General features: G+C 44.5%; 2 protein-coding genes and 1 long non-coding RNA gene across 5 annotated transcripts; 1 reads left to right on the forward strand and 2 right to left on the reverse strand.

The window, feature by feature from the left end:
- Positions 1-5: 5 nt before the first annotated feature.
- On the reverse strand, positions 6-27,441 carry blo (bloated). 2 transcript variants are annotated; one of them, XM_017172456.3, is made up of 9 exons: positions 26,793-27,441; positions 14,681-14,973; positions 6,134-7,976; positions 5,457-6,024; positions 2,201-2,386; positions 1,978-2,135; positions 1,428-1,901; positions 1,067-1,370; positions 6-514 (listed from the first exon to the last, which is right to left on the reverse strand). In XM_017172456.3, the coding sequence occupies exons 2-9, from the start codon at positions 14,760-14,762 to the stop codon at positions 332-334; spliced, it is 3,798 nt and encodes a 1,265-aa protein (XP_017027945.1). In that variant the 5' UTR covers positions 14,763-14,973; positions 26,793-27,441; the 3' UTR covers positions 6-331. The 2 variants fall into 2 exon arrangements, with proteins under 2 accessions (XP_017027945.1, XP_070143261.1); XM_070287160.1 differs by lacking the exons at positions 14,681-14,973; positions 26,793-27,441 and adding an exon at positions 11,549-11,651.
- On the forward strand, positions 4,523-5,250 carry LOC138927943 (uncharacterized). Its single transcript, XR_011444390.1, has 3 exons — positions 4,523-4,650; positions 4,719-5,027; positions 5,084-5,250. It is a non-coding gene; the product is annotated as an uncharacterized lncRNA (long non-coding RNA).
- Positions 25,145-25,918, reverse strand: LOC108078543 (uncharacterized). Of its 2 annotated transcripts, none has more exons than XM_041775879.2 (2): positions 25,500-25,918; positions 25,145-25,387 (listed from the first exon to the last, which is right to left on the reverse strand). In XM_041775879.2, exon 1 carries the CDS (start codon positions 25,833-25,835, stop codon positions 25,605-25,607), a length of 231 nt encoding a protein of 76 aa, XP_041631813.1. In that variant the 5' UTR covers positions 25,836-25,918; the 3' UTR covers positions 25,145-25,387; positions 25,500-25,604. The 2 variants fall into 2 exon arrangements, with proteins under 2 accessions (XP_041631813.1, XP_017027946.1); XM_017172457.3 differs by having other exon boundaries at positions 25,151-25,403; positions 25,500-25,917.
- Positions 27,442-27,907: the final 466 nt, after the last annotated feature.

The raw sequence follows: 27,907 nt of genomic DNA on the forward strand, positions 1-27,907 counted from the left end.
AACAATTTAAGTTAAAGTCTGATATTTTATTATTTTATAATTATTACTGGAGTACGAATACATTTCACATTTAAAAAATATGACGAGAATTGCAACAAAGGTTAAAGGATTCCTACGCAGCTAAGCGAAGGCATCGCGCCTCGCCTCCCATCTCAGCGGGATGCGGGTGCTGCTGCCTCCATCGTGTGAAGTGATTAGAAGTACGTTTCGATCGAGTTCGCATTAAGGATTACAACTAGCAACTATGTGTGGTTGGAGGGCAGGGGGTCGAGACCTCCACACTTGGAGCACCGGTGAGTCCTGTCCAGGTTCCGATTCTGTCCTGGGTCTCTCACTTTGTCTTGGCGCTGCGTAAATTCGATGCGGAGAGCACAGACCGCGGTGGCGGTGGCCGATCCAAGCTGTCCATGTGGTAGCGTCGCCCTGACGCCTCGTTCTTCCTGCCCAGCCGGCTTAGGGTACTGGCACTGGTGGCTCCATTGTGTGGTGGAGGCTTGCGCGGCAGTGTTGACATCTAGGGATGGAATATTAATAATAGAGAGGAACATCAGAGGATTTTCTTTAATAATTTCCCAAGTTTTCCTGTTAAATAATTTATGCTAAAATTATGATAAATCTAATTATAAAACCCCTTTTATTCAATCTCTTTCACCGGTTACTATATTTTCATAGGAATTCCATTAGCTTATTGGTTCGACATGATTTCTTGATCAACTTTATTCAGCTAATGGCCCCCCAGAACCAGTTGCAAATTATAGAAGCTTATCAACTAGAAAACTTAAATTATCATTTCTAGAATACACAAGCCTGCTTAGAGGTTTCTCTTTCACAGATTACGTTTGATTAGGGAATTCTTAATAAGTTTAGCAGGTGCCTAGGAAAGCGATTAATTATGCTAGTTTACACAATAAGAATATAAATATTCCTTGAAATATGAATATCTTTATTAGATATTTATATTTTCTAGGCAAGAAACAACCAAAAGACCATTTAAATAAAATGTACCTTCTATTATAACTTAACAACTTTTCCGATTTAATTATTTAATTTTTTTAAGAAACATTACCCTCTTGTTTTGCTCCTGTGAGTAGTTGATCTCGTAGCCCTCGCTGATGTGCTTGGGCTTCCAGGGAGCCAGCATGGAGACGGACCGGGACACTGTCCGGGTCATCGGCTGCAGTGGCGGTGGCTGCGGGGGTGACTGATTGCCCTTGACCCGGCGAAGGTCATCGCGCGACATTGAGCGCCGACGCAGGTTATATGGCTGTGGGATGTCACCCACCGTGGTGGCATGCAGATAAACCACGCTGCGCTGGCTGTGGAGGCTCGACTCGCCCTCAGTGCCGGAACTCTCCGCCGGATAGCGATCCCTGCAAGAAGATTCATATACTTTCCGAAAAACAAGATCCCAATCTATCCGAGCTCACCTGCCAAAGCCCAGGTTCTCTTGACCCAAGCTGTTAAGCAGCCCCCGTCGCTCGGCACTGCGGGCCGGCTTCGGAGGTCCCAGCAGCAAGGGACGATCCTCGGATCTACGTGGTCCATCCACCGATCTTTCCAGCGACATGGCTCGCTGGCCCGCCGTGCTGCTCCTCTTGTGTCGCTCCGCCGGCTCCGGCTCTGAGCCGCTCTCGGAGATGTCGTGCAGCTCCCGGGAACGCGAGTAGTGGCGCCGCTTGCGGAAGTCCACTTCGTCGCTGCCATGTCCATTGTCCAGGTGCTGCATGGAGCTGGCCCTCTGCCGACTGCTGTTGCCGTTGCTGTGACTCTGGCTCTGGACCTGCGATGTCGCAGCCTGACCGGCGAGCGTGTGGCGATAGTCGCGGGCCAGTGGCGGCGGACTGCGATCCAGGTGATAGGCACTCTGCGAATGCTTTGACTGGCCCAGGGAGGGACGACTCCTGGAGAGTGTTCCATATTAAATTATATATTATATTAATGTTATTGTAGCGCCAAGTCAAATATACAATATCTCACCTGGGCATGCTGGTGGCCTTGGAAATGGTTGGCGGATTCGAGTCCAAATCTGTGTCGCCAAAGAAGCGCAGATTCTTGGCCGGCGCTGCGGTCGTGTTGCGTTTGGTCCTCTTCAGGCTGGAAGTGGTCTCACTGTGTCCATTGACGGATACATTGAGCTGCTTAGGAATATGTAGTTGTAAAATATTTTAAGGTTTAAAATATATAATAAAAAAAAACGTACCTCCTTGGGACTGCTCTTGGCCCGGCGGTCCAGCGATCTGAACCAGCTCGTTTTCTCGACCTTGGCCGGCGCCGCCTCCTTGGCCTTGGGCTGCTTCTTGGGCGGCTTGTCAGCGGGACTCCGCTTCACCAGCAGGGGACTAGCTTTGGGCGTGGACAATCGGCGTCGCATCGAGATATCGATAGTCTGCAGGATAGGAAATGTATAAAATTAAGCATAAGTTGGCAATTTATATCTAGTTTTCCATATTTTATTCAAAATATTTACTCAAATTACGATTAAATAATTGTAAATTGATATTTTCTTATATTTATATTTATCTTCCCCAGCTTAAGTCCAATTTATTGCCCGTTTTGCTTTCGCTTTCGGGTCAAAGGTCGCCTCCCGCGCCAACCCACCAAGCAACAAATGTGGAGCAGGTGGCCTTTAGGCGCTTAGGGAGGTGAACTGGAGGGCTGTGAGATCACCTCACAAAGGGGCAGCTTGGGGGCTGGTAAGAAAACTCGTTTTGCTATTTGCGAATGCAATTGCGAGGCGGCGCGTTTTGGCCCAGTTGCGGTTGAAACTGTATTAGGCCTCAGACAGACACACGACATTTGGGGTACTGGGCAGGTGATTGGCTATATTGGATTTCAATTGGGCTAAAAGAAACCTTTAGATTCAGGTGCCAAACCCGCCACAGCTATATATCGGAATGTCGCACAATAAAGCCGAGATTACGCACCCACCAAGTAATTATGTATTCAAATATATGTATTTAAGCCCAGAACCAATATATGCCCAATATAGTTTATGGCCAACTTGGGGCCCCATAAATAAACTAACAGAATTATTGACACAAATTTCGTTCGGGTTTCTCTCCCTCTCGCGTGTGTGTTTGTGTTTTTTTGGCATGTAGAAGAATCTTTGGAATGAATGGCCAGCACTTAAAGATTTCTGCGGAACACACTTCGGGTGGCGGCATGCTTTTTTATTGGGGGCCTCAGTTCCCCAATGAATAATGGCGGCGCATTGTCCCGGACAGCGGCATATAACATATCGGGGAAAGATGCCTTATAAATGCCTTTATCACGCAAGCTTAATTTTCGGTTGCCACACCTTGGCGTGCTCCGTGACTTCTGCTCCTTGGCCAAAAAAAAACAATGGGACTCCTGCAGCATGGACCTGGGCTGTCTCTCTATAAAATCTGCTCTTGGGCTGGACTGTGATTGCAAGCATTTTGGGCCGCCCACATGGAACATCCGGCAGAACGAAAAGTGGCAACATCCTCTGGCCCTCTAAGACTTTGGCCAAGAAATCCGCTCAAGCATTGCAAATTAACTCGAGGCACGCAGCAGCAACTGTTGCAGTTGCAGTGGCTGTTGCAACACCTCGGCAACAGTAGCTGCAAAGCGTTTTGCATTGGAATCTCTGGGCCCAGAAGCGAACCGAATTCGCATCCGAATCTAAGCCCAGTTTATTCAATTTCCCCCGCCCTGGCTCGGAGTCGCTGCTGTCGGCTTTCTCACTGCCACACTGACAAACGGACTGACAGAGTGACAAACTGACTGGCTGCCTGAATGACAGAGTGACAGCAGCTGCGTGGGCTCCCCAATATACATACATACATACATATATCTCCTATAAGGCTTTTGTTCTTGCTCACAATTTATACGACGCCTCGTCGCTGAATGGTTTGACGTTTTTGCCCCGTTCCGTTGGCAACTCTATTTGGCCAGTTGTCGTTTATTACTTAAGCACAGTCGCGAGTGTTTCTTTATGGTCTTGGCACCCAAAGAATCCCCCGCGGATGAGATCTGTCTCCCCTCTCGAGTGGAAGTAACGTCTTGACCATTTTCGGCCGCACAGCAACGCCCACGAACTCAGGCTCTGGGGAGCAGGAAGTGCTGCTACTCCTAGATCTACCCATAGGTAGTTACTCCCCCAGGTTGTAAGACCCATCGGGGCAAGTCTTCGTTAATTCGAAATTAATAATAGCCGACCATGACCAAATGAGCCCGAAAAAACTCGGTGATCTTGGCTAGCTCCGCCGGGGTTAACGACCTAGGGCTGGCGCCATCAATTGGGCATTAGGCCAAAGGGGTTTGTGGTTTCAGAAACGCCAAGAATATCGGTTTGTGAAACCGCAGAGTTTCCTTGATTTTGACATATATATACATTTGTTGGATTTTCATGAATATATAATAAATTAACTTAGCTTGGTAAATATATTTATTCCGCTAAATAATAGTTGATCGTTCCAGCCATTGAAGCTTTTAATGAAAGCATTGATATTTATCTAAGTATATATAGCTTAATAACATTTTAAATTTCTCCATTAAACAAAGTTCTGAATAAAGGTTTAACATTTAGTCCACACAAAGTAATTCCCTGAAATGTACATCAAAAGTTCAGCACCTTGGTTTACGCTTTTTTTCTTGGCCCTCGTTTCGGAGAGTGCTGGGGCTAAGGTCGGTGGAAGTTCTTAAGTCCATTAAATTCCGTAAAAAACAAACAACAATTCTCCAAATTAATATAGATGCGAGCCTACTTGACGCAAATACAGTGCCTGACTTCAACGGATTTATTGCAAAATGTGAGCTGCCAAATCAACGAAAAGTCTCGGAGTGCATTAACTGTGGAGTTTGCCTTAACCAAGGACCTCAATGACATTAAGGGGCACTTTTTATTGTCCGTAGAGCGAGATTCGATTGCTGCAGACTATATTTCAATGGATATGGATTACTGTGAGCTTTTACAAAGCCAGCATAAAAATTATATAGTGAGGACTTTAACCAATGATGTGCGTCGAACTTCAAACTTTCCAGTGGAATGTCCCTTTAAAATGGTTAGTAATATATTATTTCTAACGATATATATTATTTAAAAACCCCTTTCTCTTAGAATAAACGCTATTTCGTTAAGGAATACAGCGTTGACTTGAAGATACTACCAAGCTATATACCAGAAATCAAGTTCAAAACGGACATGAAAATTAAATATAACGGAAAACTTGCTGTTAATTTTATTCTGCATGGGAAAATTATTCGAAATTAAAACAGTATTTTATATTGCTCACAAGAATTGTAAAAGTTTTATAATGAATTGTTGAAATAACATAATTATTGGTCCCTTTTTCAGATTATATTTACACCAAAATGCAAAAAGTCCGATAAATTAAACTGAATATCTTTAATTGTAAACTCACATATATGTGTATTTATCGATCTTCGCTTGAAATTTTGAAATAAAAAACCAACATTTTCTCAAAACTCACCTTTGGTTCGCGTAAGGCCTCCTCGGTGTGATGCTCGCGATACCGCGACCGCATCTCCTCCTCTCTGACCATGTAGCGCTCCCGTTCCCGCTCCTTCTCCTTCTCCTTGTCGCGACGACTCAGCGTGCTGCTATTCCCATTGCTCATCCGATCCTTTTTGCCGCTGGACACGTTGCTGCCACTGCTTCGACCACTGCCGCCATGGCTACCGGCCCCACCAGCTGAACTCGTGAACAACTGCTTGACTTTCTCGAAGCCACCCAGCTTCTTGTTCCGCTTCAGAGTGCTGGACTCCTCGCGGTTCGGGGTCTGGGACTGGGACTGTGACTGAGAGTGCTGCTCGCGACGACGCAGTGTGCTGGTGGCCACCGGATACTTGTCCAGGTGCGGATCAAAGTGGGAGCCGTCGTCGATGGAGCGTTCCCTGTAGACGTAGCTGTGCTCGCGGCGCAGTCGAGATGGCACCGCCTGACGCTGGATCTGGCGTTGCTGGGCACTGTCCCGCCGCTCCTTGCGCAGAAAGGAATCGCAGGCGCGAATGTCATCATGAACAGTGCGTTTGCGCCATCTGAGAAAGAGCGAAATCGAGATATTTATTATGCAAAATAAGAGAAATATGTTAATCTCTAGAAGAATAAAATAAAAATTAAAAATAATGATTTTTAGGGCTTACTTACTTTGTGGTCAAGTCTCCGTTGAATGACTCCTTGCGGAAGTCGTTCTCTATGCCCGAGTCACCCTTGTCGAAGCTGCGCTGCTGCAGCTTGTCCCGCTTGAGGCTGCTCTGCCAGTAGTCCTGCGGCTCCCGCGCCTCCCGCTGCAGCGTCTGCTGGGCGCGTAGCTCCGGCGAGGATCGGTACTGGTCCGTCAGCTGCGAGTCCAGGCTCTTGGGCTCGTGCTCCAGTCGATCCGCCGAGTTGTAGTCCCGTTCCCTTTCCCCGATGCGTTCGCGATGTCGCGACTCCCGCACCTGGCCATCCCGTTGAGTCTCCCGCACGTAGGTCTCCTTTACACCTCCTAGTCCGTCGTCGTAGTACTTGGTGTGACGGTAACGTGAGGTCTTCTCCATGCGGGGCAGCGTGGAGCCGCTGTCCACCTGGGAGCGCTCAGGCGGATACTCGCTGGACAGCTCCTGGCGAACTGGGCGATGGAAGCGCTCTGGCTCACGCTCGGGAGTGGGTCTGCCCACCTCTCGGTTCCTCTCCAAAGTGGCTCCCTCGCCGAAGCGTCTGGTGAGGATGCGGGTCTCCAGCTGGGCTCTGCGGTAGCCCAGCTCATCTAGGTATGGGGAGGGACTCACGCTCCGTATGACCGGAACAATGGGCGGTTCTGCCCGCCGCGAAAACTCGTCATCGTAGTACACCTTCCGGGGTTCATAGCCCAGACCCTCGTCCTCGTCGCTCAGATTCCGGGGACTTAGCTGCTGCCACGGCGACGGCGAGTGACTGGGCCGGCTGCTGGCCAGTGGAACGCCATTTGATGTCGGCGAATAACTGGGTCTGACATCGCTGGCCCGCGGAGGCCTGGCCGGGGCGAACTCCCGCTGCGGAGTGCGCACGTCGCGGTCCAGGGGCGAGCGCCGGACCTGCTCCTCGCCCAGATCCAGCTGGGCGTAGGTGATGCCCTCATTGGGCCGTATGTACGAGAAGGCCGGTTGGCTAATCACCGGCTGCGGGGAGAAGCGCTCCATGGACAAGCGCTTGACCAGGCCGTCCACGGTGCGGCCCTTGGTCAGTGGCAGGCGCTCCGCCGGCTGCTGGGAACTGTGCATATTCTCACCGGACTTTGCCTGCAGTGTCTCGATTCGGTCGCGGATTCCCGCCGAAATAGAGGGTCCTGTTCCTGTTCCTGTACCCTGTCCTGGTCCGCTCGAGATCAGGGGTCCGTCTAGCTCCGCCTGGGAGCGACTTCTGGCCAGCAGCTCGTTCAGGCCGCGACCGCTCTCATTCTTCTCGCGCGGCGTGACGGCGTCTGACTTGCGGCGCTCCCGCTCTCGGAAATAGTCCTTCTCGAAGAAGTCCTCGCGCTGTGCCTGCTCTATAATAGGACTCAGCTGCTGCTTGGACTGGGACTGGTTGCCGTGTGCCTTTTCCTCCAATTTCCTTGCTATCTTGCTGCTGCCCACATCACTCTTGCTGCGCACTAGTCGTCTGGCGCCGCCGTCCTCAAACCTGGGATCCCTGTCCAATTGGGGATCACTCTTGCGGCTAAAGAGACCAAAGATCGAGGGACGCTTGACCGCCGGCTTCTTGGTGGAGGCGTCACTGGCACTGCGGGCGACCGGCTTGCCCTTCTTTCGGCGCGTCGGCAGAGAATGGAAGTCACTGGGCTGGCTCTGGCGCCGCTGCTTGCTCCGGAAGTTGGGTATTTGGTCGCCGTTCTCGGCCTTGCTGTGGTGCCGGCCCGCCTGGGCGATCACCAAGGCAGCCTCTTTGCGAATGTCCGCGGGATCGATGTCCGGCGGGAGCTGGTGGTAACTCTGCAGGTTAGCCGGTGGCTCGTATTCACTGGGACGCTTGCCTGCTCGTATAAAAAAGGGTGAAAATTGATTAAATATCTTGTAAAAACAATGTTAAATATTTATCAAAAGGAAGTAAAATATGTATCGTATGATATTTGTTTAAAGAAGGTTTCGGATGTACACAGAAAGACATCTTCATCAGCACCTACTGGCATACATTGTATTTTTGAAAGCTCAACATATCAACACTCTCTGCACATTATTTAATATTTAAAAGTCTATAAATATCATTAAAATGTGAGCTATAGAACTGCTATTGTTTTAGTTCTGTGTGTATGAAAAGTGAGGAGGTTTACAGGGTTCAAATACACAATTGCAGAGGCAGTTCCGCGAACTAGTTGGCATTCATGTAAAGACAAATTAGCACATTAGCCCGGCGATGATGTAATATCTGGCAGAGGCTGGCAGGCTGGCAGGCTGGCAGGCAGTCCGGCCAGCTGTGGCCAATTCACACTTGCCAGCTGCCAACTACTAGTCGCTAAATAAGGCAGCCCGTCCCGTCCGGACCATACTGATTCGGTGGAGCTCTCAGATCGAGAGACTGCCGGCCGTCTGACAATGGATCTAGCCCACGTCTGTCCGAGATGGAGCCCTCAATGCTTGATGCCGGGGAAACGCTGAAATGCCAAGAGATCTTGTGGAACGCCTGCTCTGTAATCGGGCGCTGTAAGCGCTAATGGCCATTGAAGAGGCTGCTGCGGTCCCAGTTGATCTATCTCTCATAAAGATTCCTCTCCACTTCCTCACTTTTTTTGTTCTTTCATAATCATTATTATTTAATACGCCGAAAACAACAGAGCAGCGGAGCAGTGGAACAGCAGAGGGGCCAGCAGAACGAAACAGAAACGCCAAGGAAAACGTGCCGAAACGAGCATCATCATCGCGGCTGGCCAGAACGAGATGTGCCGGCCGAGATGCGTGATCTCTCCAGTCAGCCAGTCAGCCCCTTTTTTCCGGCCAACTCATCTAGTTGCACACAGAGAAATAGTTGGAAGTGATCTGATTGCGATTAGGAATGTATATCGAAAGGAAAAGTATATATGTATTATTCAGTTACCTAATTATGATGATATGTTTAGTAAGTATATTTATTAAGTTTTTAAATGTGCAAATGTACTTTTCTGTTTGCAGTCTGACGTGTTAGTTAAATTCTTAATTACAAGAACCGGATTGACTTTGTGTAAAATATATTATAATGAACATAAAACTTAATCTAATTTTTTGCCGTGTAGCACACACATCTCAGAACCTAGAGTTCTGAGCCGAGATCTCAGATCAGCGGAGCCATCTCATTTCTGTGCTGACCTTGCCCCGAGATCAACTGGACTTCTGTTTCCCCTAGCCGTTCCCCCACAACCTGTGCCGCTCCAGCTTTCGACAGAGCAGTGTCCATTCACCTGCACAACCTGTCACATTCGTGAACAGAGAAGTGGAGCCCCAAGAACCGCTCCCACATTCGCTCCGATTCGAATCCGAATCTAAGCCGTGCTGCAAAATGGCAAAGTGACACCGATGGCTAATCGAAATTCAAACAACAATGAATAATGACAGAGCTGGGCGTGTCGTGTGCCAAATTGGTTTAGCGTTAACGGCATGGGATTGCGAATGGGATTTAGATGGGAGCTGGCAGCAGCGGTGCTCCAGGTACTGAAACTATTCCCAGGAACTGCACACACATCCATCTGCGACTGCAATCAGCTGTCAGGCGATATGTGTCAAGGTGAAATGCAGTGCAGCTCTCGGAGCTCCCATGATGGCTCGATCTTGGCCAACTTACAAGGTTTCGGTCGTTCGTTCGTTCATTCGTTCGCATGCCGGCGGCGTTTTGTATATCTTTCTCGTTATATCGGCGCAGTGTTTTGTATTATTTTGGAGGCAACAGGAAAACATAAATTCGCACTAAGCGACAGCATCAAAGAGCTCTCAAGAGCTTCAACCGTAAACAGAGTTCCCATAGACCCCGAAGACAATCATCTCGGGGCGGTTTTTTGGTGCTTTTCAAGCCAGGCAGTGAGTACAGCATTTGATTGATTACCGAGTGCTGAGAGGCACTCATTAATCTAATCATTGATCCACTTTATGCGGCCACGCCATCCTAACCAGCTCGATTCGAGCCCATAAGGAGCCGGAGCCCATAATAAGTTCCACTTTGGAAAAGCCACCGCGGCGATAAAGCATCTGATCCACTTTTCCAACTGGTCTCTGCCCCTGGCCAGCGCCTTTCCAGTTGCAAGTTTGTGTGTTTGGGGCTCAGTTTTGGGTTCGGTTTCGGTTTCGGTTCCGGTTTTCGGCAAAAACACACTGACCAACTTCAAAGCCACGCACAACCAGCAGAAAAAAACAAGTAATAAGAAAAAATCAGCCGAATTTCGGCTCATATAAATAATGAAATCTGCGGCGACTTTCACTTGCCGCAAAACGCCGCTGCCAGGAGCAAGTCGTCGCCGTTGACTTTGCCTTAGTTTAATGATACCGCTCAGTAATTGTGATGATGCCGCTGTTGCGACCTCCAGTCCGCCTCATTAAGAGCAACCACAACCACAGAAGAGGAAGAGCCTGCTCCAGCTCTAGCTCTTTCTGCAATCCACTCCACGTAGCTGGCAAAACGTTTTAGTTGGCTAAAATGCTTTATCCCCTGCTGCTGGCCATGTCAGTGACAAGATAAGGTCGAGGCAGTTCGCTAAATGGGAGCTCACCCGCATTCCTCGCCCGCCTCTGAGCCCGAGCTACTGGTCTAGGCATGCACTCGGAGGAATCTCTGGCAAGGGGCACATTAATGCCTTATTAATGGGGTCCAAGGTTCAATAATTACTATAGAAAATAGCTCTAAAGGCAAGAGTCAGGTAAGATGTCAAGAAGTTGTTAATGATTCCAAGTTTCACTTAATTTTTTTGCAGTGCAGGTTCGGCTTGCTAAAGAGCTGCGTAGGCTGCCATGGGGTATTTCAATTAACCGGAGCGCACTTTCGATTTCATTTAAGGGCCTAGATCGGACTTCGGCTTTTATCTGGACAGGTCGTATTTATTTTCGGTATGAAAATAATTTAATGCTCCTCCGCGAAGGCAGGAGTCGCAGGACCTAATCACTTCAAAAGCGGCGCGCCGCGTCCTTGGAGCGAGGTATGCAAATCAGCGTGTTGCAGGGGATAAGGAGGCTGGACCTGCAACTGTCCAATTAAAATTGCTCGCTGGCCATTCCGCAGGGCAAAAGGCAAAAGGCAAACGGCAAATGCGAAGGGGAACTTTCGCTAAAGAATGGCGCCCATACAAAAGGCTCGGGCGACAAACTTGTTTCTCCCCCTAAGCAGCTGTCAACAGCAACAGCTACAAAGCGCTCGCTGGGCGAGAGCGGATAAACAAATAACAAATCACCGAAAAGCACAAAGAAAACCGAAACATTCGACGGAAAAGAGTTAAAGAGCTCTAAAAATAATCTGCGACTCATTTCAATACACATTTCGATAAACAAATGACGCAATCGTCTGCAATTCGAAGTGATTTTCTGTATTTGCGACAACTGGAGTTAAGGTTGGGGATTTCGATGATCGACAACTCCATTTAGACGAATTTACCTCCAATATGTATTCTGGTATATATATTCCCCCAGGCGTCTCCCTCTATGTTGTCACTGGACACAAGCACTTCAGTTTCGGAACGAGAAGAATGACAGGCGGCGGCTAAGAACCTGACTGAGTCCAATATCAAAAGCGACTGAAAGCAATCTCAGCCGAGCGGGGCGGCCAACAACTGCGGCTGCCTACGCCAATGTCACTCGAGAAAAAAATACAACAAAAAATGGTAATAAAAAGCTGAAACAGCAACAGAAACAACTGAACAACAGCGAGAAAATAGTGCGAAATTTGTGGGCAGGCAAGCCAAAAATTGAGACTTATTAATTAAGTTTCTTGCGCAGCGCGCGTAGAGACATAATACGAAAATAAAACAAAATATATGCAAATGATGAATTAATAAAAAAGCATAAATGGCATTTTAATAGCAGCCTTCCCATCCCCAACCCCAGCCCAAAGATCCAAAGATGGCACGAGAGCAGACCCAAAAAACCAGTTGCGACTTTGACAAAGTTCGCACTCGACACTCGGCACTCGGAAAGCCAAATCAAATGTGGAGCTGAACGCCAAAGCCAAAAGCACGAGAGCAGTAGGAAACGTCGTAGCAAATCCCATAATAATGACTTGCTCTCTGCCTAATTAAATTAATTAATTAAATGTGTACGAGAGCTCATTAGAGAGCATCGTAATGGGGAAATGGGGAGGGAAATGCCTTGCGTCTTACGCAACGCTGTACGGGAGAGGCCTACGCTTCTACCTCGATCAGACTTTGACTGGCTAGAGGTGGACTTGTTCTCGTAACGCCTTTTTAATCGCCCATCTGAAATTATGTCATCACCGCACACACACACAATCTCGGGTACTATATGTGCCAGTTGACGGATGGAAGGACGACGACTTGGCCAGGAGCCAGCCTAGTCTTGGCCTTGTTCCCTTGTGTGCACCCCTCTCGCATCACCTGTCCGCCTTCGAGCAGCTCGGACTGAGTGAGTGCATCATCAGGCAGCACAGCTGTCGACCCGACTCGTCTTGGCCAAATTTGTCGCTGCGCAAGGCTGAACGTGATGCCGTCCGTGCGACCGAGGCTCACCTGTAGCAGCGACGCTGTCTCAAATTGGCTGAAATTAGTCGTCTTTTAGTTGATTTTTTCGTTTTTCTTTTTTACAGTCAACAACTTTGACTTTTGACTGCACTGTAATTTAGCAGAAAATTCACATGTTAACTTGCCGATGAAAAATGTTGCCTTGTGCCCAGCGGGCGAATAATTTTCCTTTCCAGCTGCCTCTTCGCTTTATCTCGCTGTTTTGTTGCGTCAAAATTAAATCATCATTAAATCTGTGTTTTACACATAATTGCTTTAATTTGCATGCAAAGATAGAGGCTAAGATAGAGACACAGAGAGGCTGAAATTAATTTTTTAACTTGAGCCTAAATTACTTTAAACGTTTGTGACTGGCGGGATTACTCTGCTAATTGCAAACCCTTATCCGTCACGAAATCCTTACACTGAGATTTTGTTTTATAATATTAAAGCTGAACTTTAGCTGTAAAGTATTTAAACATCAAATGATTTTTGGTTATTTTAAGCAAGTTATTCGCTTCCATGAAGGAAGTCTCGAGGTGAATCAAAAGACTTGGGCCACGAACTTGTTTTCAAGACTGATCAACTTTCAAAATTGTAGAGTTTAGCTTTAAGAGAAATACAACAATTAAATACTGTTCTTATTTGAAAAGCTATACATATTTCTTTAGTTTATTTAGTAAAACTATAAGCTATAAGATGTTTAGCTAACATCACAAACCTCATCTCTAATGCAACTTCGACAGACTAGGCTATGGACTAATGAATCGCGCCTGGCCGGCAGATTACCCAATCACGTTACATTTGGACAACCTCGAAGCATTTGCCTAAACCAATTCACAAATTGCAATTAAATTCGCTTGCGTCAATTAAGCCAAGTTAAGCGAAATGGCAGCCATTTGAGGCAATTACGCGACTGGGGGAAATCTGGTTCATAACCATTTAAGATCTACGCACCGAAAAGGACTTTCGGTTAATTAGCCAAGCCAGAGAGCCATAAGGAAATGCGAGAACAACCGGCTTTGGCAGTTCTAAATGGAAAGGAATTAGCCTGCCTAGGTTTTGTCACAATCAATTTTTAATTTCTTCATTCCGCCGCAGCCACGGATCGCGGCGACAGTTGCCATAAATTCAATCCGGCTATGAAATAAATCCCATGTCGTTGCTGTCGCGGCTGCCAGACATAATCATAACAATAATAATATAGTCGGAGACAAAGCGTCCAGCTTGTGCTTCAGCTCTAGCTTTAGCTCTAGCTCCAGATGCAGATGCAGATGCAGATGCAGATGCTCTGCCTTGCAGGCCCTCTCCCCTGGAGATGGGATGTGCAAAGTGATACTCGGCCAAGCTGGGCGACTTGTAATGCCTTATAAAATATCAACTTATTTAAAACAGTCATAGGGAAGCTCTCCTCCACTCGGCGTCTATGTGTGGCTGCTATGCTGTGCTGTGTGCGATTATTCTCAAGGTAAACTACATTTTATTGTTGGGGCGGCTTTGTTATTATTATATTTATTTTTATTGCTTTTGGCATTCGTTCTGGCTTTAGTCGCCCACCAGCGCGAGGTTGCTTTTTGTTTTTCTTTCCTCGCCTTCTCCACATATATAGCTTGCTACTTGTGTTTATTATTTTTCTGTTCCTCGCCAAAAAATGCAAATTGCAACAAAGAAAACTGAAAAGCTGAAGAGGCTCTTATGCAACCGAAGATGGAAAGCCACGTCTTCGCGCTAGAACTCGCTGGCTAACTCGCCGGGCTAATGAGTTGCATTCGCGTGGGTTGTTAGCGTCCGTCATTGATTGACCAAAATTGGCCTACTCACACACACACACATGGATGTAGTATACGTGGATGCGGGTTAGTAATTTTTTGTTAGCTGGTTATTGATGAGGTTGCTGGCTTTTTGCTTAGTTTGTCATTAGGGAGCCTTGTGGCCGCCGCTCTCATTCGGATGCTGATGCTGCTGCGCGTGTTGGTTATTTGTTTTTAATTTCTGGTTTGGCTATTGGGGTTATGTTTTTTTTTGCGTCGGGAGAGCAGGCACTTAACACTGACCTATCCGCTTCACGTGCACATCCCGATTGAAGCTGACCCTCGGTCCTCCGTTCGTCGCTCCACTTTGCTGGGGCAATTGCATCTTGGCGGGGGTATGTATATCCTTGTTGATCCCTGCTGAACTTCCTGTATGTGGTCTCGCTCTGTCTTTGCTATTCTCTCTCCTGTCGTTGGGGCTTCTTCGCGAAGAATCTTCTGAAGAATCGCAACCCTAAGTGAGCGACAGTCTCATCGAACTGTTTGAGCTCTGCGCATTTTCCATTTAACTTTAGGCAATTGTAAATGGACTTTAGCTGCAAGAAGAAATATAATTCTCTGAGTAAACAATACCTCTTTCTCGTGGTCTGCTTTCGTGGGTTATTCATGTTATTTGATTATTTTCCCGGTGATTAGTTTGCAGCTCTTTGACTGGTTTTTGCCTTTTTATAGTCCGTGTTTAATTTGTTTTAGGTTGATATTAATGTTTTTTGTACTGTTCACATGCGAGTGTGGACGAGTGTGGAAAGAAAGTGGCATTAAAAATAAATTAGTTATTCAATTTGGCAGGAAATAATCGAAGGAAATCTTTAGACTTTTTTAAAGAAGTAGAAAATTGGTAAGTTAATAAAAAGTATTGCAATAGAAATTCGCTTGAGAGCCTTAATATATAAGATAAAGTATTAATATTAAGTTTAATATACCAATTATTGTAAATATTACATCTTGGGTACGCATTTCACGTTCTTATTCAATTAATTAATTGAGCTTAAAACCATTTTCCTCAACTATATATTTCTTATTGCAACTTGAAGATTAATTTATTTTCAATTTTGACACATTTTAGCTACATTCTTTGTACCCGTAGAAAGAGTATTAACATGACAGCAGTAAAAAGAATAATTGCCAATTAATTCTTATTCTGATTCCGAATCCAACGCTCACTCTGACAGATCCCTAAGTTTCGGCGGGTGTGGGCACAATCGAATTGAGTTTTTTCTTTTATTAAAATTGTATTTCTTTTATTCTTATTTTTTGTTTTCTTTTCTCTGACAATTACAAAAATAGAAACACGATGAGGGTGCCTGGGATGCATACGAAATTCAAATAAATATATATATAACATAGTATGTGCGGGGAGTGCCTGAGCGGAGAAAACCGTAGAAATATTGATTGTGATTAAGCCAACGCGATAATATTCATATTTGAATACGAGAGTGCAAACTCTCCTTAAACAATGCCTTATGCCCGAGGACACTCGGTCCCCACCGCCGCCGCCTCTTCCTCCGCCAGCCCCAGCCTGGTATCCAAGCAGGCCCAGAGATCCCCCAGAAGAACGTCCAGTTTAGACAACAGCTCCATGGTCACGCACCCACCCAAGCGCACACATGCAAAGACTGCGAAACGAGAGGCTATTTAGCATTGCACGAATTGTTGATACCTTTGTAATATATTTTTGATATTATAGAGATTTTAAGGGGTTTTTGGTATATTTTATGCCAAGAGTAGTAAAAGCAGCAAAATTTCACAATAAATACTCTTATTTTTAATTAAAAAGTCAACAAATTTGAGTTATTTGATAAAAAATGAAATATGCTTCTATTCTTAACAATATTATTATATACCTTTCATTAAATAATAATAAATAACACAAAATCCTCGATCAATTCTCGAAATAAACCTAAATAATATATATTTTAAATAATCCAGTAATGTTTTAAAGATTTCTTTTAAAATCTTTTATATTTATTACTCCAAAAAACATTTTCAGATATTTTTCTCGAAAAGAGTATAATAGGGAGCTCTGTGGCGTGTGCAAAATGCCTGTCTATTATGGCACCTGGACAAGGACCTGCCGTCGCCGCTGCTCATTCACTACTGGCTTACTTCCAGGTCGCGCTTCTACAGACCCCAGCCAGGGATCAGAATCGGAGCCAGACAAGAGTCTGGTGCTGAACTATGGGCACTGGGCACTGCAGCTTTCCGCTCTAACAAGCACAATCGCCCGGCTAGACATCAATGGCCAATGGTCGTCTGTCCGATCATGGGCCTGGGACGCAGATACGGCGGCCATCCTGCGCAGGGAAAAACGCTGCGAGCTGCCAATAAAAATCCTTTACCATATAATTTGAGTGCGCATGCGTGCGCCGCAAACGTTGATGGGAAGAGCTGGCTGGAGCAGCTGGACGGGAATGGTACCAAGACGAGACTGGGGCTGGGACTGGGACTGAGACGAGACTGTAACTGCGACTGGGAGGCAGGCGCTTAGCCAGATGCCGATGTCCGATGTCCGATTCCCGATGCCTGATGCCCGATGCCGATTGCCGAGCGTTGATTGCGCCATGAACGTGATTTGTTTGTAAACACGCATTATTAAGGTGTAATAAACATAAAATTTGTATCGCCTGGCGGACCTTGGAGCCGGGTCTGTACTACCTGGCAGCAGAGCCGCAATTGTCCCCGGCCCAGGGTCTTTCAATTAAACTAAAAAGTAGGAAGCCCCCTCCTGGACTAGCGACCATTCACAGCTCTCGCAGCATTTGCATGCGTCTGCGGAGTAGCGATGGCTAAATTTCAGACAAATTATGCGAAATTATACAAATTACGCCCGTGCATGTGGGAATGAGAATGGAAATGGGATTAGAGTATCGCGCGTAGAGCAAACAATTTAAGGTCCGCCACTCCGCTCAGCGCCTAGAACAATAATCGTTCTGAACTTGAACTTTAACACGGCGCGGTAATGATAGGAAACCCCAAGCCCAAACCCCACCCAAGTCTTCAGCCCCATCACCATTCCAATCCCCATTCGAGTCCCCATTCCAATCCCTATTCCAATCCCAATGAAGTGAAACCAAAAGTGCGGAGCAAAGCAAACAAAAGTCTCGCCAGTTGCCCACTTTGCGTGTGTTCTCAGCGCCGCGGATTGGATCTGACCTCTGGGGTTAAGCGGGGTTCACTGGGAGAAAACATGGTATGTCAAGTATTTATAAAAGACTCAATCATTCAGAAATACACTTTATGCTATTATATTTTGTGAGGCGATGTTCATACTTGGTGAAACTTCTGCTATTATAAAATATATTCCTTTCAAAACAATTTGGTGTCATCATTTTATAATTATTTGTAATTTTAAAAATATATACAGTTATGACAGTTTTTTATTTAGGTAGGTCTCTGTAATGTTTACAGCAATTCTTGAAACCAAATACCAAATACCTAGCTGAAACAATACAGTTCACAAGGACTCTCCAAATCTCTCCCAAAATCGTAAACAAGAACTTTATATAGCCAAGTTCTATATTTAATATAATTGTCATAAAGTTAGTTTATAAATATGAACATAAATAATTTAAATGAATTTTAATACCTATGAATATTTGTCGAAAAGCCAAATAAGATATAGAAGACATCAACTAAATATACAAGATAGAAAGTAAGTCTTTTCCACTTGTTTATTTAATAAATTCCATTGAAAATGTAAAACTTATTTTTCCTTGTGTAACACCGAGCGCGGCCTTTTCGTATAGAAGTGAAAATGAAGGTGTAGTCCAATTTGTAAGTATGGCCAAGCCCTGTGGCCATTCAAAGTCCATGTTATGCAAAGATCAGAGCACAGTCCCGTCCGCCTCTGCGGCAGCCGCCTGTTCCCCTGCTCCCTCTGGGGAATTCTGGGCACCGAGAGCTCCTCTGGTTCTCTCGAACCTACTCCCTCTGGAGTCCAACTGGACGTTGTTGTCTAGCGTTGGCCACATTTTTCCATGCGTGCCTTGCCCCGCTGCTCAGCGGCCGCTTTGTTGGTGGCGCTCGTCCGCGTCTTCGACTTTGGCAAATACTTAATTGCATTTCGATATCTATGCCCAGGCATCTGTGAGTGAATGCCGCTGCCGCTGCCGCTGAGGCCTCAACGGGCCAATACCCAATGGCCAATATCCAGTACCCAGTACCCAATGCCCCTCCAGACGGCCAGGACGCACAGACAGGCAAAGAACGCGCCGGCGCTGTCTTTGGCCAGGAGTCCGCAAGTCGAGAATGAAGAATCGCATTTGGGCCAGGCTGGGACCAGGCTTAGACGGGGGGGCTATCTTTTCGTTGTGGGTATTGTCAGGTCTTACAACTAAATTCCCCCTGAGCCGAGCGCTTTACTAAGGAAATTAGTAATTGCTACTCCCATTTAGAGACATCTAAGCGGCCATCTACGAGCATGTACGTGTGGCATTCGCCCCAACGATGACGATGACAACTTCCCCGCTCTCGGAGATTGTCTGACGATTGTCCAGCGCCCACTCTCAATAGCTGGCATAAGCAGGGGTGTCTGGGAGGGGAGTGATATCCAAATTGTCTTAGAACTTTGAGATATGTACATATTCTAGAACTTTTCATTTCCGCTTTCACTTTCCGGGGACTTTATAGAATTTTAAATCGATTTTAGCAACTTTATCTGTTTGGTAGAAGTTCCATAAGTTTCTAAACTCTCTAAAATATATATATAATTACCCATGACGAACGTTCTGTGACCCCTTTTGCGAGCACGTCTCTGTTCCCGCCTACCAATGCCAAACTTGGTCACATTGTTTGTCATCGTTTTTCGTGGCTGCTGGCCGACCCGCCTGCCCGGCTCTGGCTGTCGTTTTCACGCTTTGTTAGCCAGCTAAACTGTATCTGAATCTGGGAGGAGGAAGCCTCCCTTTTGTCCGAGTATCTCACACTACTAACTATCTGTGTTAGAAGGTTAATCTGCGCAGCGTTACGTGGCAACTTTGGCGTGCAACTTGGCGGCAAGGCAAGTGTCGATAGCATAACTGCGAGCTGTTCCCAGACGGCGAAAAATGTAAATCAATTTCTTTGCTTACATGTCTGTATACTACTTTGTTTCTCTCTGGCTTTTTTGCATGATTAATAACGCTCGCCGCGGCCTGGGATCGCCGCTGGGCGCGAAAGAAAACAAAAGATTTCACTTTTCGAACTCATAATTAGCCCTGGGAGTGTAAGTATATCGAAGATGGCTGTCGAGATAGATATATAGAGTTGCGGCGCTGGATTCTGGCCTTGTCATACTCGTAGCTGATGGCTATGCGACTCCCCGACTCCCGACCTGCACGGAAATCAATTAGGCAGCATCGCGGCCATCTGACAGTAGAGAGTTTAGATCGATCGATCGATCATCAAGGGTCGACAATCGCTTAAAATGAGAGTAGATGGATAGATACTTAACAAGTGTGGGGTAAAATTATGTTAAAAATTTATATTTTTATGGATTTGTGGATTTATAATTTGCATTTTATAGTTGCACATTCAAACCTATTTATAAAATTAGTTCTTTGAGTTTAAATTAAGTTCCATAAAAAGTACAGTCACTTTGGCTCGATTTCGATGTTTAAGTCTTATAACTTGTATGATTTATTTATTTATTAAATTAGTTTATGACTCTGTTATATATGTTTATATTTTATATAATTGCTGAAAATGGTAAAACATGTTTACAATCTAATATGAGGACTACATCAGCTTTAATTATCTTTCAATAAAAATTACTTACAATAAAATATATTATATATATTACAATAACAGGTTCTATAAATAGTAATAATAACACAGGTACACAGCCAAAAATTTCCACGAACCATTTCAAGTTTTCCATGATATTTGGGTGCTCCTGAGTAAAAGTCCCATACAAAATTGTTTTCCATCACCTACAGGTTTCGCGGTATACCTAAGAATACAAAAAACCTATGTTTGCCGACATTTTTAATAACGTGGCCTATTTGGTAGGACCTACTCTCAATACATCACGGCACTACTAAAAAATAGTCCCAATCGTGGACCATTGTCCATGTCTTTGGAATTCGACGCCAAAGTTGAAACTCCCAAAATTTTCAACATTTCTGTTATGAAAAAACAATTCTGAGAATTAAATCTTCCATGGGACTAATTTTAAATTTTCATTGAATCTATTGCTCATTGTATTCTTTAATTTCGGTTTAAAGCGTTTTCATGAGGACATTTTATTGGATTTATTAAACGAATAAAACCGATTTTTTGGTTTTATTATCTACTACTATTTGCTGTCAAATTTCAAATAAGTCAAGGCAACCTATAAAATAGTAGTAGATTAGTTTCTTTTTATATATAATATACATTTTTTCTTTTTGACTAAACTTAAATATGTAAGGATTATCGCTGGGTACTAAGCTGTCTTAAAAATGTTATGTTCGGAAGACCTTTTTATTTAATATACAACTAAATGTATTTTATATATAAAAAGAAACAAATCTACTACTATTTTATAGGTTGCCTTGACTTATTTGAAATTTGACAGCAAATAGTAGTAGATAATAAAACCAAAAAATCGGTTTTATTCGTTTAATAAATCCAATAAAATGTCCTCATGAAAACGCTTTAAACCGAAATTAAAGAATACAATGAGCAATAGATTCAATGAAAATTTAAAATTAGTCCCATGGAAGATTTAATTCTCAGAATTGTTTTTTCATAACAGAAATGTTGAAAATTTTGGGAGTTTCAACTTTGGCGTCGAATTCCAAAGACATGGACAATGGTCCACGATTGGGACCATTTTTTAGTAGTGCCGTGATGTATTGAGAGTAGGTCCTACCAAAAATAATAAAGGTAAGTCCAATTATATAGGCCACGTTATTCAAAATGTCGGCAAACATAGGTTTTTTGTATTCTTAGGTATACCGCGAAACCTGTAGGTGATGGAAAATAATTTTGTATGGGACTTTTACTCAGGAGCACCCAAATATCATGGAAAACTTGAAATGCTTCGTGGAAATTTCACAAAGTTTAATTTTGTGTTCCTGTGTAATTAATGAATAATTTTTTAAAATAGAGAAAAACATATTTTTCCTATGCGACTACCCTTTGATTTTGTTTTTTATTTAAAGTTTTTTGCCTATTCTCACGACTGTTCCTTTTCCATTGGGCTACTCCTGGCGCCACTCCTCGCTCATCATCACGTTAGCATCTTTCCGCTGCATTCCTCGCTTGTTATCGCTGAATTTGGTAAAAACCGAAAAATAAAACGAAAAATTGTGCGCAATTATTGGGCAAAGAATCCACGAAAACCCGAGGCTTTCCCTGGGAAATCAATAAAGGAGGCAGCGTCAAGCCAAGTTTCCGGCAACGCGAATCAAGCGCGGTGGCAAAGGTCACCCGAATTGGCAGCTCATCTCCCAGCTCCAGCTCCAGCTCCAGCTTCATCCCAAAGACTCAGTCTCGGAGCCAGCCTGCAGCCAAGGAAATCGAGTGTCTCGCTGAGTGGGAAAAGGGCGAGCTTGCACGCGATGCTGGCTCAAAGCTTCCATCTCCAAAGTCGCAGCTCCCAGCTTTTCTCGATGACTGCCTTCTTTGGGTCTGTAGTGCATGTCATAACCAACAACGGTGCCTGCGCCGCCATCCTCGATCTTCCGCCTTGCATAAGACCCCCGGATGGTTTCACTTTTCCTTCCTTCGTTGCTGGCCCGGTAATTAATGCCATTGTCCATCCGTCCGCCAGGCAAGCGGTAGCAATAGCTGGGGCTTCGTAATTTATGCTAATTTCAGTTCGCCGATCGTTTAATTGATCAGCGTTAGATTCGATTTCGATGGGATTTCAATATGATTGGCAGAAGGCTAAACTCAAGTCTCAGCTCAATTAAATTTAACTGCATATTAAGTGGTTATTCCCCAGCTGCAGGGAAAACCAATTAAAGCGATTTTGCACGAAGTAGTAGAGCTTTTAAATCACTATCGGGGGCATATTTTATAGAGAATTCATTATTTTAGGAATGTTGGAAATATTAAAAAAAATTATTGGAAATAATTATAAAGAGGTTGCCAAAACTTTGTTTGGTTTGGGCGTAATAATATCGATATAATTTTTGATATAACAAACTTTATGATAATTTTGATTTTATATAGTGTCTTTGTTCTCTTCCTTATATCTTCATCCAAAGTAAGGACAAACTGTTATCCTGTCTGAGTGTGTAATGCAGCATTTCAACTATAAAAGCTATAAAACTATAGTTTTATTGTGAATTTAATAATAAAACTCAAAAATCGACAATGATTTTCCTCAATCAGAGTTCATTGATATGCAGTTCGATTCGGTTCCATTCCCTTTGCCGCTGACGTTGTTGACCGCGAATCAAAGCCGCCCAAAACTTGTCGACTGGCATACAAAATGCGCTTTCGACATGGCCTTTTCTCATACATCTGAGCATAATGTCGTCCATTGGGTAATTCGGTTGAATTCGGAGGGTGGCTCGCGACTTATTGCGTTATGAAAGCGTTACAAATCTTCGCTTTGAATAAGACACTACTCCATTTGGGTAAGTACACTCGAGTCCACTCCAGATGGGACCGCGGTACGTGATGATGACCGACCATAGACCAAAATTGCGTCTCATTAACATTTTCGGCTATAATCATTGATTCAGTTTTCGTCGGCCCTGTTTTACATCTAATTTATGGGCCTGTAGCAGTGTCGCTTCTAGTCCCAGTGATATCATGACGGACTACGAACGAGCCCCGGCCCAAGCCCCGGATCAGATTCTTGGAAATTCGTAAATTGGCTCGTCGGAGATGAAAGCGCCCCTTAAACAGAGCGAAACTATCGGCCAATACATCAATTTAATGTCTTCATTGAAAGCGCTTTCGAAACAAAACACAAAAAAACAGAACCCGCTCGATCTGGAACCCATCCAGCTTCCCAGCCCGTTTACCTGCTTCCCAGGGCATCGAGTTGCACCTGCTCGCCTGACACTCGATATACCTCGAAAAGGTCAGCCTGTGAACTCCGAGAGCCAGATCGACAAAGACCAAAATTAAGCCAAACGAGCGTGTCAATTGGCCAAAAACATAAGCCCCAATTGAGAGCCAAGTACTTCCGCAGAGGCCTCTGTGTCGAAGTGTCGTATGCCAGTTACCGTTCAATCTGATTCGATTTCCGCTGAAATAATGGCTCAATGCCAGGCCGGGCTCAGGCGCAGATGTTTTTGCTCTTAAATCAAATGCGACCAAAATCAAATAATTTGTTAACACTGCCGCTTAAGTCAACAGTTAAACAATCAGCGATCGATGCCGCTGCCGCTGCCGCTTTCAGGCCGATTGCGCCACAGACATTGACAGGCATTGATTTTTCTCCATTATTTTTTTTTCAGTTTAGTTTTGTTTAGCTTTTTTAGCCATTTGAGTGAGTTTTGCCCGGCTTTTGTCTCGCTTTGGCTGTTGAACCCCCATGGGCAATTAAAGCTGCACGATGCCAAAGTGAATGTGCGACGCGAGCCGCGAAGAGCGTCGCCACCATTCGATCGCGTAAGGTCACTAGGGAGTGGGTTATAGCAATCAACGGGACCGGGAAGCCAAAAATTAGTGTGATTTTTATACAATTTACACATGAGTGTAAAAAATATGGTGTAAAATCATATGGTTTTTATATACTACATATTTTTTTTATAAAATTAAAGATTCCTAAATATTTAATTTTAAAAATTGGGTTGTAATGGGTTTATTGGTGGGTTTATTTAATAATAAGAAATTTAAATATAGGTAATTGGCAAACTCAATATAAACACAATGAAATGTTTGTAACATTGAAAAGGCTCATCTGTAATTTCACGTGGAATATTGTAAGTTTTAAAACTGATAAACTGATTTTAACCGATGTATAGAGATTTTCAGCATATACTATTTCTAAAAAACAGTTCAATAATCAAATTGATCAAAAACTGTATTAAATGTATGACGATATTAGACAGATATAAATAAGCTTTCCTAAAAGAAATACTCCCTTATCTCTTAATGTAAATTATTTAAAAAAAAATTGCGTGTTTTGAAATCACTTTAAAATTGTATAGATATCAAAAATATCCTCCTGAACAGTTCTTACTTACAGCCAAAGTAGTCTCAACAATCTTCTTGTTTAAACAATGCCATAAAACCAAGTATTGCCATGACAAAATCGAATGTGGCAAGAGGGTAAGCCCCCCCACAAGAGTTATCTAAGAACCGAGTTAGGCTTGTTTGTGGCGAGCAAACAGTTGCATTAGTTCCCAGAACAAGCTCTCTCAGGGCGGTCTTGGGCTTTGATCTCGGTGACTAATTACTGAACCCCGGAACGCCTCGTAGGTGTACGTGTCAAAAGCCGGACGGACACTGACTCGAAGCAGGAAGCTAAATCGAAAACAAATTAAATACAGAAAAATTGAGAAAATACAGAAAAATCGAAAACGCTGACATCGCCTTATGCACAAATACAAATCATCCTTGACGCATGCACACCAAAAACGGCAGCCCGAAAACCGACTTAAAAAATCTACAAAAAAAAATATATCGAAGGAGAGCTGAAACTGAAAACGAGATAATACGGAGGCAAACGCAGCTCCCAAAAAACGAAACTGAAACACAACGTAGGACTGCATACAAGGCAAGGCTGTAGACCTTTTTTGGCCACATCAACAAAAGCGGCTTTTTGAGAGAATTTTCAATATTTTTTTTCGACATTTTTTAAGTTTATTTTTTTGCAACAAACCCCTCTCAGCCCCCTCGTGCCTGTTTGCGCTTTAAATTGACGTTTATTTCCAGACGACGGCGGTCGAAACTTTCGAATTTTTGTGTGTGCCTTAATGAGGAGCCGAGTTAATTTGGTCCCGGCATTTGAACAGGCTCACGAGGGCATCCTCCGGCTGCAACGGGCAAAACGAGAACGAAACGAGGTGTTCAGCAAGGCACCTACAGAGACACAAGGCTGTACGTATACATAAATACATGTATCTGTATGGTGAGTATCCAGATACAAGTGACGTCATGGGCCTCTGGCACTGGCATTGGCATTGAAACTCACTCAAGGTTGGCTCGGTGGAATCGAATCTCTCTTGCATGGCCATAAAACGTCTCCCACGCACATAAAAAATATATATAAATATAAATTAGAAACGCTGGATCAGTATTAGTCGGAGACTGTGACGTTGTCGTCCTCCTCATGCTGCTTCTTGTGCCCATCCAGGTCCTCCTTATCGTCCAGATCCTCCCAGAGGAGAAAGGGACGCCTAATGTACATGGAGTGCTTGGGATATAGATTGGATAAAGCCAGCAGATCGCCCGTCACCACGATGAAGATCTGCGCATAACGCACCGACTTCAGGCCAAAGAACCAGGCCAGCTTCTCTTGAAGATTCATCTTTATATTTTAGATATATAATCTGCAGAGCGTGGAATATATAGTATCTGGCTGGAGACAGCTTTGGAATGAGCAGTAACTCTCGGGTCGCTTTTCGATCCGAAGCTGTTAATAACAAACAGCCTGAACCTGAATTCAAATGTGCCGATATTCCGGCCAATTACTTATGTATATTTGGCCAAAAAACCACTCATCGGCCATAAATTTGAAATTCCTAATCGAATTAAAGCCAGAGCTAATGTAAATTCAGCATTTGCAATGCTAATTCGCAAAGAACTTAAGTCGTATATATGTATATTGATTGCTGGCAGACAATATTCAAAGATTCTCTGCAACTTTCACTCAACTTGCGACGGCACTCATCATCGAGAAATGTTTGCTTTCTGTTGAGTGCGAGTTTGAGGCCTTCAAATTCTATTTCCGCCCCAAAACAATAAAGACTGCTGCGAGTTTTTATTAACATTAGAATTGGCCATTGGTTATTAATTTGCATTCCCATTCAAAGGGGCCCTCGCCGCAGATTGTTAAGAGCGGCATTATAATGTCGAGAAGAAAGTGGAAGATCTTCTCGCAAATGACTTCCAATTAGCCCGATCGGCCGAAAGGTTGTACAGATCAAGCTATACCTCGCTGAGTCATAATAGTATCGAATAGTGTTGTGTTGGCTGATCGCCGTTCTATATACGGATCTGGAACAGTCACACACGTCGCCCCCGCAAGTGTGTAACTGGGACACACACTATTCGGGTGTCGTAAAGCCCACTTGGAGATCGCTATCCCACAATCTGAATAATTCAGGCCGGCTGAAAGAATATTTTGGTTGGGTTTTAGTATGGATATAGTAGTCCAGAGAGTTGTGGTATTGGTTATCAGAGCGGAAGCATCTACGGCGTTAGAAGGCTGTTTAGGGGTGTTCTACTGTACTATAACGTAGTGTAATGATCGACAGCGACTCACCTCATAACAGCATTCCTCGTGCGTTGGTGGGGTGTACTCTCTCTCTCTCTCTCTGTATATTCTCAGTGAGCTCGCTCTTTTTTTGCAGTTCTCAGTATTTTGCGCAGTTCTAATTACACTTATTTATTGTGTTTGCATTTAGTTATTTGTTATTTTAATATTGTATATCTCGTTCGGCACACACAAATTACCTATATGTATGTTATTTATTTCACTTGCCAAGTGTCGTCGCGAAAAGTTACTGGCTTTTTTCGCTTTCGAGGGCTGTCGAAGTTGGAGTTTTGTTTCGGTATGCACGTCAAATTTTAATTAGTCAACACGACAAAATCATCGAAAAACGTTTGCACAATTTAGCGAAAATTTATCACGATTTGTGTTTGCGATTTTTATGTCGCTTTGCGTGGGCTTTACTGAACGAACGAACGGTTGAATGGTCGTAGCGATGGTCGTTGCCGCTTAGCTTTTTATTTTGTGTTATTATTTTTTAAGGGAAAAGAGTATCCTTATTGGCGGATGGGCGCTGGCCAGTTCGTTTGTTTTATATAGTATTTCTGGGTATATTTATTCACTGGTGGATAAGGCGAGCGCGACGCAGTTTCGTTTCTGGAGAGCTGATCGAGCTTCTCCGACCCAAGTGATCGCGAGCACTGCTGAGAGTCGACTGAAGTCCGGATCTGGCCGAGATCGCTGCCAAAGCTCGGGGAGCTGAGCGAGCTTCGCACCTGAGGCGGACAAGTGTAGCCGGTGTTTGGAGAGCGCGGAAGAGTCTGGACTGGCGACTGGATTGCTCTCGCGATCAAGTTCGTGTTCTGCAGTCTTTCGTTTCGCGAATATGAATCAAATCAAGGTTCGAGTACTCACTCGAAAACAAGTGAAACCAGATCGCCCAAACATTCTTGGGATGTTTTCCTACGCGCGCGCTGGCAAATATGAAAATATCGCTCCCTGTTGGCCCGATGATGTTCCTCTGCTGTCAACCAGTTTCCACTGGCTACTGTTCGGTGACCCTCTGCCAGCTCCCCCCTTCACCTCCTCCTCCTCCTCCGCGCTCCCCAGGACCACTCCCACTCATCAATCACTAGTCATTAAAGCCGAGCACTAATTAATTCATCTTC

This window comes from Drosophila kikkawai, chromosome 2L (assembly GCF_030179895.1).
Source record: "Drosophila kikkawai strain 14028-0561.14 chromosome 2L, DkikHiC1v2, whole genome shotgun sequence".
NCBI classification, from domain to species: Eukaryota; Metazoa; Arthropoda; class Insecta; order Diptera; family Drosophilidae; genus Drosophila; species Drosophila kikkawai.

What these genes read in the sequence shown, in the direction of transcription:
- blo (XM_017172456.3), bottom strand. Translation starts at nt 14,762, where the DNA reads ATGCAATTGCCCCAGCAAAGTGGAGCGACGAACGGAGGACCGAGGGTC. An exon ending in TGTGCACGTGAAGCGGATAG is followed by an intron (nt 7,977 to 14,680) that starts GTCAGTGTTAAG and finishes TTATACGAGCAG; the next exon opens with GCAAGCGTCCCAGTGAATAC. An exon ending in AACGGAGACTTGACCACAAA is followed by an intron (nt 6,025 to 6,133) that starts GTAAGTAAGCCC and finishes GCTCTTTCTCAG; the next exon opens with ATGGCGCAAACGCACTGTTC.
- LOC108078543 (XM_041775879.2), bottom strand. Translation starts at nt 25,835, where the DNA reads ATGAATCTTCAAGAGAAGCTGGCCTGGTTCTTTGGCCTGAAGTCGGTG.